The 14,710-nt window shown below is 42.5% G+C and overlaps 1 protein-coding gene across 1 annotated transcript; it reads right to left on the bottom strand.

Annotated features, from left to right (window-relative positions):
- Window positions 1-3,484: 3,484 nt before the first annotated feature.
- On the bottom strand, window positions 3,485-12,635 carry LOC310844502 (lysosomal acid lipase/cholesteryl ester hydrolase-like; the record flags this gene model as incomplete). The annotated part of the gene is made up of 8 exons (XM_083738604.1): window positions 3,485-3,718; window positions 5,276-5,341; window positions 7,772-7,918; window positions 8,146-8,282; window positions 8,862-8,971; window positions 9,576-9,774; window positions 10,632-10,749; window positions 12,552-12,635. 8 exons carry the CDS (start codon window positions 12,633-12,635, stop codon window positions 3,485-3,487), a joined length of 1,095 nt encoding a protein of 364 aa, XP_083594730.1.
- Between the last annotated feature and the right edge of the window lie 2,075 nt (window positions 12,636-14,710).

The raw sequence follows: 14,710 nt of genomic DNA, 5'->3' as shown, positions 1-14,710 counted from the left end.
ACAAATTTTTGATGGTGGAGGTATGGATTTGTAGTTAAAGGATTTTTAAACCTGGATCATGTCTATCATCTTCATTTGTAGCTTTTGTTCTGGCAAGCCCATTTTTTACCGTACTCTCATTTTACACATCATTACCTCCCAACTCCCTCTCCAGCCCCTCTCCACCAGTCCCTATCCGCTGGCCCCAAATTTTTGTCTGTGGTCACTGACTATATTGATTCATTTATTATTACTCATACAAGTGATCCTTTCCATGTATATTCTTGTTTAGTCATTTAGTAGTGTCTAACTCTTCATGAGCCCATGGACCAGAGCATGCCAGGCACTCCTGTCTTCCACTGCCTCCCGCAGTTTGGTCAAACTCATGCTGGTAGCTTCGAGAACACTGTCCAACCATCTCACCCTCTGTCGTCCCCTTCTCCTTGTGCCCTCACAATCTTTCCCAACATCAGGGACTTTTCCAGGAAGTCTTCTCTTCTCATGAGGTGGCAAAAGTATTGGAGCCTCAGCTTCATGATCTGTCCTTCCAGTGAGCACTAAGGGCTGATTTCCTTAAGAATGGATAGGTTCGATCTTCTTGCAGTCCGTGGGACTCTCAAGAGTCTCCTCCAGCACCATAATTCAAAAGCATCAATTCTTTGGCGATCAGCCTTCTTTATGGTCCAGCTCTCACTTCCATACATCACTACTGGGGAAACCATAGCTTTAAGACTGCCTGAATTCCATTTCCCCACCCACCAATCCAGAGGGGTAAGTCATACTTAAACAGCTTTGAAGAGTCTTGGATGATGAACAGGAGTCTCTTTGAGGACTCATCTACTGACACAATACTTTCCTTTCCTGCTGTTTGGTAAGTTACCACTATGCAATTGACTACATAAACTGTGTTAGTTTGTATTTTTACATGCTAGTCTTCTTCTCCTCTACTACAGAGGTTACATTTAGCTTCTTTGTGGCATCTATATTATTCTGAGATATGGGTCATATGCAGAAGCTGAAATGTTTTAGAGATGTACTCCTGAACTCTGTCACTCGCTCCTTCAGGCTGGGCCCCAAAATGTGTATGAAACCAGCAGGAATTTCACAAACACTGATAAACAGAACATGGAACTACTTTTCAGATGTGCACCTTCCTGTTGCATCATTGTGATCAGTTTAAAGCTTTTGATCATTTCTTATTTGCCTCAGATCACACTGACAGCTCTCAATGGAACTGACCTTGTAATGGCTGTTGTCACTTGTGTGAGCAATCAGCGATGACATGTGCAGTAGAATATCTGTGAAACATGAATTTCTGGTTGCAAATTGTGGGCAAAGCAGTTTATGATTAATGCTACTGTAGCTTCTTTTCTCTCCAAATAGTAATGGCTCTATTCTGTATTATAAACACCTACACAGAGCTTTCCAAACTGTGTGCTGTGACACATTAGTGTATTGGCTGCAGTGTGTAGGTATGTTGCGCAAATTCTCTCCGCAGTCCTCCGGTATGCTAGTAAAACTGAATTACTGTGTCACAAAATGATGCATGTCTAAACTGTGTGTCACCAACAAGAAAAGTTTGGAAAGCTCTGCACTACAATATAGATAGTCCATGCTTTCTTCCTCCTCATTTCAACCATCAACCTTGGCCCATATGTAAAGTTTTAACACACTGGTATGGAAGGCTCAAATCTCCCTGAAGTACATTTTTTGCTTTCTTCCTACTGTGCCTTTGCTTTTCCTTAGGGATTCTCATACATACATACATACATACATACATACATACATACATACATATAAGGACGCACACTGCTTATATGGGTAAAGGACCCCTGGATGGTTAAGTCCAGTCAAAGGTGGCTATGGGGTTGCAGCGCTAATCTTGCTTCAGTCTGAGGGAGCCGGTGTTTGTCAACAGAAAGCTTTCTAGGTCATGTGGCCAGCATGACTAAACCACTTCTGGTGCAACAGGACACCGCAATGAAAGCCAGAGCACACAGAAATTCCATTTACCTTCCCGCTGCAGCGGTACCTATTTATCTACTTGCACTGGTATGCTTTCAAACTGCTAGGCTGGCAGAAGCTGGGACAGAGCAACAGGAGCTCACCCCATCGTGCAGATTCGAACCGCCAACCTTCCAATCAGCAATCCCAAGAGGCTCAGTGGTTTAGACCACAGAGCCACCCGCGTCCCTTTACTGCTCACATAACAAAGGTTAACAAGCAAATTGAGCTCACAAACAGACTTCTTTACTCCCTTAAGAATCAGAAGGCACCAAGGCTTAAAGGTTGGGCAACACAGGTGAAATCAGCTAACCACTGATGGCAATCAGTGAGTTTTTCACCAGCCATCAGAGGCAAGGCATGTGGAAGAAACCATCCCTTGATGGCCCACAGACAGCTTCTCTCTGGCCCTCAGGGTTCTTCTGCTGGAGCAAACAATAGCTCCCTAGTGGTGCCTCCTAGGGTTTTGCAGTTGAATGTCTTAGTGGCATAGCTTATACATCCTCTGGTTGTATTTTTCCCCATGCTATTTTTTGAACTGTAGACTGCTTCCACTTTTTTGTGATACTTACTGTATTAGAACCCTAGAACTGTAGAGTTGGAAGGGACCCCAAGTGTCATCTAGTACAACCTCCTGCAATGCAAGAATCTCAGCCAAAGCATCCATGACAGATGGCCATCCAACCTCTGCTTAAAAACCTCCAATGAACACAACCTCCTGAGGGAGACTGTTCCACTGTTGAACAGCTGTTATTGTCAGAAAGTTCTTCCTAATGTTTAGCTGGATTCTCCCTTCTTGTAACTTGAAGCCATTAGTTTGAGTCCTACCCTCCAGAGCAGGTGAAAACAAAATTGTTCCCTCTTCCATGTAATAGACCTTAAGATATTTGAAGATGGCTATCATTCCTTTTTGGGACGTGGGTGGCGCTGTGGGTTAAACCACAGAGCCTAGGACTTGCCGAATCCCCGCGACGGGGTGAGTTCCCGTTGCTCAGTCCCTACTCCTGCCAACCTAGCAGTTTGAAAGCACATCAAAGTGCAAGTAGATAAATAGGTACCACTCAGGCGGGAAGGTAAACGGCGTTTCCGTGTGCTGCTCTGGTTCGCCAGAAGCGGCTTAGTCATGCTGGCCACATGACCCGGAAGCTGTACACCGGCTGCCTCGGCCAATAAAGCGAGATGAGCGCCGCAACCCCAGAGTCGGTCACGACTGGACCTAATGGTTAGGGGTCCTTTTACCCTTTACCTATCTTTCCTTTTCCAGGCTAAACATACCCAGACTCTTGAACTGTTCCTCATCAGGCTTGGTTTCTTGACCCTTGTTCATCTTGGTTGCCCTCCTCTGAACACATTTCAGCTTCTCAATCTCCTTCTTGTTGAACTTATTTGAGAGTGTAAACAAGCAGGTGGGTAGGGATAATCAGAGAGACAATGTACACTTCAAGTAAGTCTATCAGCAACTATTAGTTATGCTAGGAAACATATACTTTAAATACAGAATTTATTTGAACTTCTGCATCAGTTTAAGCACGTCAGGGTATAGCTGCTTTGGAGCATCGAGACCGAAGATATAATCCAGATGCTGCCAATCAGGGATATTCTTGTAAAAAACTAAATGAGGGATTCGAGGGATTAAGAGTTGAATATCCTTTACATCTTCCATAATGTCCTGTCCTCCACTCCACAAAGCTGTTGGCACTTCCATGCATTCTATTTTATAAAATGGGGGTGTGGTCTGGGGGTGAAAAATAAAACAGAAATAGGTTTCAGTGATGACACTGTCATATTTTCGTACCTTTCTGACATTTCCTCATTCTGAACCTTCAGTGTTCTGGGATGTATGGCATTGGAAAAACTATTATTTTTCCCTTTATGCATTTACCCCTCTTTAGTACTTGCATGTTTTTCCTGGGCCAGTAATGCATAGCAAAACCTCCTGTGTTAAAATGTTAGTTACATGAAGTACATTTTTGCAGATCCATTAATTTGGTAGTTGAAGATTAATTACTCTAATGTATAATATTATGCTCTGGATCATGTGAATCAAGATCAGAAAGGAATGTATGGAGTGACGATCCCATAAACATGTAATAGCAAAAAATGGATATCAATGCAGGAATTTAATTTACATATTTCATATTTGATCAACATTTACTTAGTGACAGTTAATAATATCCTACAATAGTTTGCTACAACCTGAGGAAGAACATTACGGAATTTTACTGACTCCTTTATTTAGGAAATTCTAGCAGTTTAATGTTGAGAAGAGAAAATGATTTCTCTGATGTGCAGAGGGCACCATGCTAAGGCTGCCAATCAGATTCACACAATAATTTATACATGCTAAATTCAACAAAAGTTCGCACGTTAAGTTGACCATCTCTGCTCCCCAGTGGGAAAAACAACTTCTTAACAAATGGTACAAGAATCTATGTTGATTCCCACAGATAAGGACTGTTTAGTGAACACATCACAGTTAAAATGATGATGCGACAAGATGAAAAGAATTCTAAAGACATTAATGAGAATAACCGTCATGGGGGGGGGGGTATAGAATGAAAAAGTAGAGTACAGTGGTACCTCGGGCTAAGTACTTAATTTGTTCTGGAGGTCCGTACTTAACCTGAAACTGTTCTTAACCTGAAGTGCCTCCTAGCTAATGGGGCCTCCTGCTGCCGCTGAATCGCCAGAGCGCGATTTCTGTTCTTATCCTGAAGCACTATTTCTGGCTTAGTGGAGTGTGTAACCTGAAGCGTATGTAACCCAAGGTACCATGTACTTATGCATGTGAAAACATGTTGCAATATTAAAAATGAAAGAACTGATTACTCAAGAAGAAATATGATGGGGTCCTGCTGTGTTTTTTTTAAGAAAGTAGATGGACATCTAGTAAGGAAAATAAAAGAAGCAAAGGTCAGGATCCAGACTGGAATGCATAATTGTTATTTGTCTGTTTGCTTCCATAGAAATAAAACCATTGGATCGTATCCAGCCCTGCAGATCTGTTTGTGCTATAGCCTTCTGCATGCACTACTGAACTTCTGCCAAACAGCACACTCTCAAAATCTGTGCCAAGGATTGAGAGAGGCCCCAGAGCAGAGGTAGGGGATCCCTAATTAAGCAAGTGGAACTCTGTGTGCACAGTGTTGGATCCAACCCATAATTCTGTGTACTTCTTTGATGTTCTCTCAATCTTTAAGAGTCCCTGAAGGAAGTGTGCAAGAATTCAAACATTACAGCATTTTTTAACGCGGAATTTTAAAACAGAACCCAAACTCATCCTTTTCCTTACCATATTGTATACAACTTTGTTCCTGCATCCATAGTCAAAAAATCTAAATTTATGCGTCCTAGTGACCTAGAAGAAGGACAAGAATTATGTAGAGTTTGAAAATTTTAATTTTGAAACATAGTCATGTGCTAATACAAATTCAGGTGATGTGAATTGCTAGAATTCCTCCTCATGCAATATTTATGAAACCTCTTGCTTAAAATAGTGGAGCCCCTTAAAAAATGTGTGTAAAAATATTTAATTTATTTAAGGAATTAATATATAATATTTTATATCACTAAATATACATGATCCCTAAGTGGTTTACATAGAAAGATAGATTAGATAGATAGATAGATAGATAGATAGATAGATAGATGATAGAAATATTTATCATAAACTAAAACAATAAAACAATTAACATATATAAATAAAAGCCACACTATTTTACTATTTTTGTAACTGTTGTTTCCATCGGGAAAGTGGCATGTGGAGCATACTCCAGAGGGTGAATATCACTTCCTTGATGTCACAAGTTGGCATTCCATCTTAGCAATCTTTTGAGGGCATATAAAGGTATCCTAGTTCCAAGTTGTCTAGGGCCTGTGCTGATCTTTAAATATTGGTGTAATCAGTGCTTTTTTTCTAAAAAAATATATTTAGGAGAACTCTCATTTTGGCTGCTCCCCCTCCCCCTCAGCCCCCTTCCTCTCCCCCAACACCTTCCCAACCCCTAGACGAGGGGACTTGATGAGGTGACACTGAGAGTATGGCCCACAGCAGAGAGAAGGGGAGAGTGCTAGCTGGCTGGCTGTAGCCTGGCATGAGGAGGAGGAGGAGGAAGAAGAAGAGGAGGAGACCGTTGCCCCCACCCTTGCCACCCCAGACTCCCCTCCCCGGGCACCGATAAGGAGAATGATAGAGCTCCAGTCCGCGCTGCTACTGCAGAGATAGCTGGCATGTTGGTCCGTCCATCGGTCAGTCGGTCGGGGCAACACAGAATGTTTAGGGGTACACATACCCCTGCTCCCCCCCCCAGAAAAAAGCACTGGGTGTAATATATGTATAACTAAGGACTCCACTAACCAACCTAGCATACCCTCCAAAATTCCTCAGATGAAAATAGAGGCATTTCTCACTCTCCCCCAACTGACCCTCCTTGACACCTCATTTTTTTGGCCCTTCCCCGCCACCGCAGAGCATTTCCTACCAGGAGGAAAATGAGTGCCAGCACTGCACCGATGCGATGCAATACACATGCCCTCCACTGCCCCTTCATTCTAATTTTATTTTATTTTATTCTTTGGTAAATTCACAAAAAGAAAAATATACACTAAAATATAAGTTTTCGAAAGGGGCGAGATTAGATGTAGATGGGGGGGATGAACCCTTTTTATAAAATAAACAAATAAAGACTCCTTGTGCTCTGCTCCAATCCCTGCCCTCTGTCTGCCCCTCAGAGCAGGCACTTCACACAAGGCTGGGCCGCCACGGTGGCAGCCCCTCTTCCTCTTCGCTGCTCTCCAGCAGCTGCTACGAGCTGCCCATGGTAGGAGGCTCCCTCTCAGCCGCAGACACTGCCACTCGGTACAACCACTTCCTTATCCACCTCCCCAAGTTTGGTGGTAGCAGCACTGGTGGGGGAATGAGGGACATTCCAGGACCAATCTGAAGCAGGAATAGCTTTCATAATTCGGGGACTGTCCCTGGAAAATTGGGACATTTGGAAGGTATGCCCTGGAAAATTGGGACATTTGGAAGGTATGCCCTGCCAATTTGCTTATTAATAAACACATACTCTAAATGGCACATTCAGTCCAAATACCAGACTTTGGACTAAGGCCTTGGCACTGCGCTGAAGACAGTTATCAAAATCTACCTGGCTCCAGTGGTCCACTGCTTTGACAGAAGAAAAATCAGGAAAGATTCCAACATACATGTCTGCTCGACTCTGGAAAAACAAGGTAAGATGTCCTGCCTTAAGTTGTATGAAAACAGCAAACACATTCCACAGTCTCTCTTATTTTGCTCTGTTCCAATGATACTTTTGTGTAGCAAGCTCTTTTCATTCCTAATTCTCTTCCATGACTGGTTAGGGGCAGCACTGCAGCATGAACCAGCACAATACCAGTGCTTAATATGATACCCATATGCTTTACGTTCTGATCTTATGCTCAGCAGAGCACCATCCTATAAATATTCAATAGCAACTTTAAACATACAGAGAAATCTCATCTAAATGGAGGGTGCTCTGCTACTTGGGGTACACTATAGAGAAGGCTCACCCAGTGGGCCACACTCATCAGTAAAACTTCAAGCTGACCTCCCCCCTGCAGACTTCAGGGCCCAGGTTCTTTATTAGAATTCAATATGCAAAATATAACATGAAAACAATTGTTTAGTGTGTGCTGGGCTGCTATAGTGGTGGTGGTGGTGGTGGTGCTCCATACTGTATTCATGTGTAGAAGTTCACTTCTCTTTTTCTTGTGTCAAAAGATATAAAGAGAAAGCACCTACCACATTATAGTTTTTCTCGTTAAATCCCACCCCAAGGGAAAGGAACCGGAGGCACCATTTGTCTATAACTGGGTAGCTGCATATCTTGGCAGTGAGGGCTTTCAATTCCTTGCTAAGAAGACAGTATTCTTTATTGCCCCATATGAGCTGAAATACAAAAATGTGCAAATAATTCCAAATCTTCTTAGAAGCATGTCTAATTACCTTTAGCTCTTTATCACAGTCATAACACAAAAATGGATGAGTGTTTGGAGATCCCTTCTTTTATCCAGCTCACTTGCAAATTGGACAAAGGGGAATCACCCAATACTCAAAACTATTCAGAAATAATGATATTGAGTCCACTGTAATTCAATCATATAAGAAATACTTACTCTTCTGAGTCCATCAGGAATTACCAAAAGTTTATAGAAAAGTCCTTTGCTGTTTACCAATGTGTAGCCAGGAGCAAATGACAGATAGAGACTGATTTTCGGAGCAAGCTGAGGAATGATGGAAAAGGTAATAAAACCTGCAAAAAAACAACAACCCCAAAGCATTCCATAAATGGGAGCCGTAAGTATTTGGGACAGTACATTGGGGTGGGAAACAATACTTGCATTGTTCTTATGCTCCTATGAATCCTTAACAGTGCACTCTTTTCCGGGCTACTCAGAAGTCCTACAGAATGCAGTGGGGCTTACACTAGGGATTAACCAATTGGTCAATTTCAGATTCTCTCTCTTCCTAATTTTCCCAGTCCAAAATTCAGTTTTCCACACTTCCACACCAGTTTGTGATTCTGTTCCACGAATAGATGCTTTTAATCATCAGAGCAACCCTAATTGGCTTTCACCTTAAGCAATTATCTCTTTCTAGAGTCAGACACGACTAAACAACAAGTGTGTAAGTGGCTCTTTATGCTGTCCCTGAGTTGCAAACCATTTTCAATAAAGCATACATGCAGGATTCAACAACAGAAGGGTTCAGCTTAGTTTCAGTGGATGAGTCTTCCTAGAGACTAAGTACTGCATATTCAACTTCTAGTCCCAACACAATTAGCAAAGGCTACAAGGATGAAATACGTTTCAGTAACTTGATCATAACTTACCTAGTGTCCCACCTTGGGAATGGCCAATATAATATAATTTTTCTTGCCTAGTTTTCTTTAGGATGAAGTCTATAGTTGCTGGAATATCGTATATTGCTATTTCATGAAAACTGAAATACAGACATGCAAAACACAGTAGTTGTATTGCCCACCTACGCTTAGATACAGAAACAGAAGATCCTGGAAGAACCTCTTTCTCGCTTAGACAAACAACTGCCACAGTGTAAAACAAGGCTAGGGAAACCTGTAGACCTTCCATGTTACTCTTCCCCTTCCTTTTTAAGGTAAACATCTAACAGCATACTACTAACCATGTCAATTCAAAGTAAGTTCAGTGGGGCTTAATCTTAAGTAACTGGGGTTATATGTGTAATAATATGCAGATATCATATGCATATACATGCCAGATTTACTAACATAATCAGTGCATAAACACATACAACAATACATGCAACTGTAACATGCAACAATACATGCAATTCTGTAACATGGGAGTAGCGTAGAAATTGCTAAGAGGTTAACAGTACAGAGTTATGCAGAGTCATATATATTGCTACAAGACCTCAATTGGAACATCTTCTGCCATGCTTCAAAGCCCTGTCCAAGAGGGAAGTGCTTTCCCTATAAGATAAGATTGCTATAGATGTATGCCAGGGACAGGACTCAGGAAAAGCATACTTCTTGTCTAAGCTCCAAAATGTCCTTTTAACATACCTGAAATTCCAAAATTCTTCTTGGTCAATTGACAAGGTCTTGTGTCTTCTAGACCAGCTGCTCCCTCTAGTATTTATTATCCAAACATCATAGCCAGCATCTGCTAGGAAGAATCCCAGGCTGTTGTTGGGAAGATTGGCAATCCAGCACCTACCTTCAGCAAGTAAGCCATGTACTAGTAAAACAACGGGCTTAGGCCCTGGAAAAGAAAGCAAAGAAATATAATCTGGGGGTGACCTCTCTGCCTTATACTGGAGAATCAAACCTGCCCACTGTGATGCTTTGTAGTGATGACTCCAGCAGGATACACCTGAACTTACAGAGTTACTGAACAAATGCCACTTTTTCTAGGCCAGACATGGTTACTTGTTCCTGTAATTCTTTTGCACCTCTTCTTACCACCTAACATTTCACAGATAAGAAGAGATATTGTTATGGTACTCCTCATACATGAAGGACCACTAACCCTGCCCCACCTTTCAGAGATTACTCAGCTATAGCCTGGCTTCAGAATCAGGATATGCTAGTAAACATTTGTTTTGATCTTAAGCATGTCTAAATGAATGAATGTTTATAGCCCGATCCCAAGCGCATCCAGTGAATATCGTGTAATATTTAAACAGGAAGCATCTCATTTCTCTTTCATTCCAGGATAAGTACATGCGGCTATAATCAATCTTAAGATGGGATAGCCAACCTGGTGTTTGGCTTCCATCTGCATTGGGCCCCAGTCAGCATAGCCAATGGTCAGAGATGATGGGAGTTGTAATCCACAGCAGAGTGTGATTTTGACTACCCCATTTTATTCAGCATGACAAAGGAGTGAGCATTATTGATCCAGAAGGCCATACAATAAAATAAATGAAACAGTTTTTAACAAGGTAAGGTTTGAGAAGACAGGAATTCTCCCTAGTGAACAGGGACTGTTTAGCTCATTTATTAATTAATTATCGCTTTTGCTGGGACCTTCCCACCCCCACCCCCAAAATGAAACTCAAACAACTTACAAAAAAGAAATATGAATCCAAATGCACAGCTGTTACATTCCAAAATTACCTGTCTTGCCAGAACTGTTCATTCCACAAGGAATTCTGTTTGCTTGTAAGTAATAGCCATCCTCCGTCAGAATTTCATGCTCTTCACTGGGGTATCCCCAGTATTGAATGACTTCATCCTGCAGATTGGGAGGAAAAGAAATCATGACCCCATCCCACACCCCAAGGCATATATGCATAGCCAAGATAAATAACTTTATGAGCCAGCCTCTAAGCCCCAGGCACCATTCACATGTGGGTGGGTGGACTGTAACTTGCATAATCCTTGCCCAGGGACCAGGCTGACTGAGGTTGTTGAGTCCAGCATCAACCAGAACCAACAGGTTTCCCACCCCTGCTTTTAGCTTTCTTAAACCAAGAACATAAAAGTGAACCAATCTAAAAACAAAAAAGCACTTTCTAATTTGATTCAAGAACTTAATTTTGAGAACTGTGTTATCTTCACTGAACTAGAAAATGCCTAGTTCAAGTCTCACCTTAATCACAGGCCACTAGGTAGCTCTCAGCATCAGGTTTTTGCATCAGCAGTTAGCAGGTAGTAATACTAACACACTTCACAGGGTTGCAGTAAGGGTTGTTTCTTGAAATAATGAAATAGCACATTTGAAAGGCTTTGAAGATTCAAAAGCACTGAAGGGTTACCAGAGAAGAGGGAAAGAACATGTTCTCTGCTGCCACAGAGGGCAGAATTATATCTACAGGATTCAGCTGTTGTTGCTGTTGTTTTCAATTTAGTACCCATCAGGTCTCAAGATGGCTTACAATATTCAAGAACAGAAGCAATTACCAAGAAGGGGAGTGTCACCTCTCTTGCAGACATTTCCTATTAAATTTTTAAAAATTCCCAGGCGCCAGTTTCCCAGGCTCCCTAATCTAATTGCTAAATATTGCCACCAGTCTCAACAGTGCCATTTTTCTAGAGAAAGAAGTGCTGGACCTCACCATGAGTGGCAATGGTGCCCAGCTGAGAGGTGCAGGAACTGAGTTCCAGTGAGTTCCTGCTGGAAAAAAGCTCTGATCCTCAACATTTCCTGATTCTAGACTTGTTTCCTTCCATATGGGTGTACATTAGGAGTTCAGCAGAGCAGGGATTAGCTTTGGCAAAGTTCAGAGAGGTGCTCACGGGGACACTTTCATGTATTCAATGAATACAGGAGCAGATTCTGAGAAATACGCTAGGACCTTCCTCCACCATCGTCCTGGTAGGCCCACATTCAGCTCTTGTGAGAAAGCAGTCCCCTAACAGCAGCACAAGAGGGCAAATGTAGAAAGAGTAAGCACCAAAAAGCTCAAAGCTAAAGCCCAGTTAATACATTAGAGCTGTCAAAGAGGCTGGTTTTAATTCCATCTAACAAAGGGATAGGGAATGTGGTACCCGCCAATTTTATTTTATTTTTGAACTACAACCCCCACCTTCTCTGATCATTAGCCATGCCAGCTAGAACTGATGGGAATTGGAATCCATTTTGGCTGTCTTTGTCCTAACAGCATCAATCAACATTTGGCCAATATTTTTCTGTGCAGTGGCCCAGCATTCTGATTGCCTCTGGTTTTCTCCATGCTGGTGCAAAACAGTCAAAGAAGAATCATTCTGTGCTACTTTATTAAGGCAAATTGCTTAATTTCTGTGGTAAACCAGCACAGAGAAATACATAAGATGTATGCCAAGTTTTTCATAATGGACTCATGTTTGCCTTTAGGTAATAATCTCCTGTAAACACAGGCAGGCTCAAAGTCAACATTTACATTAAGCTAGGCCCTCTGAACTTTCAGCAGGGCATAAATTAGCCCGATTCAGTCATTCACCTAACCAGAAAAGATGGCTTGTGTCAAACACTTGCAAATGAATAATCAGTTTCTTTGGGATAACCCACACAGGATCCGAAATTCTGCAGGAAATGCATTTGAATAAGCAACTTACGACAGTCATAAATTCTTGAGGATTCAAATGTCTCCCACTTATAACTTCTTCTGCAGCGGAAGCCTCTTGGATTAAGCAGGCCATGACCAAAATGAGCCACATTGTAGGCCTGGGTAAAGCAATACCAGTAGTTTCAAAGAAATACAATATCAATGTATTGCAATATTCTTAAAGGTTTTTACATTTGCATTTGACATATGGAGACCTTATGAGACAGCAGATGTACAGTGGCAATTGGTATTTGGCAATACAGTGGTGCCTCGCAAGACGAAAAGAATCCGTTCCGTGAGTCTCTTCGTCTTGCGGTTTTTTCGTCTTGCGAAGCAAGCCCATTAGCGGATTAGCGCTATTAGCGGCTTAGCGGGCTTAGCGGAACAGCTGATAAGTGGCTTAGCGGTTTAGCGGCTTAGCGGATCAGCTGTTAAGCGGCTTAGCAGATCAGCTGATAAACGGCTTAGCGGCTTGGGAAAAAGGGGGGGGGAGGGAGAAAAAACCCGGAGGAACTCGCAAGACATTTTCGTCTTGCGAAGCAAACCCATAGGAAATTCGTTTTGCGAAGCACCTCCAAAATGGAAAACCCTTTCGTCTAGCGGGTTTTCCGTCTTGCGAGGCATTCGTCTTGCGGGACACACTGTATTTGATAAATACAACAGAGTAGAATGGCCGCACTCTACATCAAACGGAGGACGCCCTTTGCATGCCTGAGCGCAGCACCCCCGATCCTACATGTCTCCTGGCAGAGCACTCCTGGACCACCTCCCCAAGTCATGAACCTTGAGGTTCCAGCAAACCTCAGTTTAAATAACCAATCATGACTGGGGAGGTGGAGCCAGGGGAGCAGACCAAGTAAGGGTAGGGTCTACTCTTTAAGCATATAAGTGGAGCCTATCTAGGAGCTCTCAGTCAGCTCCAGAGTTTCACCTGCCCTACCCTCACTTTGTTTAGGCCTTTTATTGCAGGTTAACCTCTTCTTTACAGGTATGCAGACACTGCTACGGTCTTGCAATGGTTTCTGTTAAAGGAATTTTTACCACATTGGCAGGTTTCACCTTCCCCATAGCAAAATGTCACAACTTTGGTGGTTTCAGGCCTTGAGGAGAATCCTTTCTTCCCTCAATGGGGGGCATGAAGTGGTGACACCCCCCCCCCCGTGGGTTGAATCCCAGGGTTCCCCATTAAATGGGCTGTGTTGAGGGGAGTCACTGGCCATTCGCTGAAAGGTTGTCAGTGCACTCCCCTGTGTTGCGGTGAAATGGGGGGGGGGCACTCTGCTTAAACATACGTCATTCAGAGCTAGCCGAATCCCCAGATAGATTGGTTAACCCTGATGTGTCCCAGATGTGCCTGGGGACTGGGAGGGATAAATGCCCTATGCCTAAGCCAAGGTCTTCCCACATCTAAAAGTTTAATAAAGTTGTAGCCAGTTTTAATCCCATAACATGTGTCATGTGTCATTATTCCCCCTGGGTGTCACCTGGGGTCGGGGGGGTCTCTGCCTGGGCACGCAATGTAATAAAGTGGATATTATTATTTTTTCAGCTTGTCAAAAATCAAATTTTGGTATCAACGCTTGGTGTGAGACAAAATTCACATTCCAAAATTTGGAAACGTTAGTTACAGCTCTAGAATTAACCAACTACTGCCAAAATTATCTGTGTGCCACTGATTTGCCATCACTTCACCAATTAATAAGAGGACTGCACATTCCTGAGAACAACAATGAGGAGAAAACATAGTACCCAAAATCATGATGCAAACTGCATCTCACTTCAATGGGATGTGAGAAAAATCTTGCCTAGTACATTACACCAAAAAACAACAACAACACTTTATTTTATTTCTATTTTTTTAGCAGAATTTCCTAGGCCAGTGACCAATCTCCTGCCACTTCTCATGTCCAATAGGATTTTCTTTGTTGGTGCCAATTGCCAAAAGGGAGGTGGAGGGTAATTTCCACCAAGATTTTGACTGGGAAGGCTTCAAACCCCCTCCCAAGATGCTGTGGTGTCAAATGACAACCCACTTCCTGCTTTCAAAGCTTTCAAAACCATGTTACAATTGTACCTCATGTAATTAACGCCATGTCTAGCTAGGTCCACTGTTGTTCCACATGGTGGAAACACCATAATCTGAAATCTCTTAATGTTGTTTGGCAACTA

This window comes from Podarcis gaigeae (assembly GCF_964106915.1).
Source record: "Podarcis gaigeae genome assembly, chromosome: 5".
Lineage (NCBI taxonomy): Eukaryota > Metazoa > Chordata > Lepidosauria > Squamata > Lacertidae > Podarcis > Podarcis gaigeae.
Note: the sequence above shows the minus strand (reverse complement) of the source record. Positions and strands in the feature narration are given on the sequence as shown.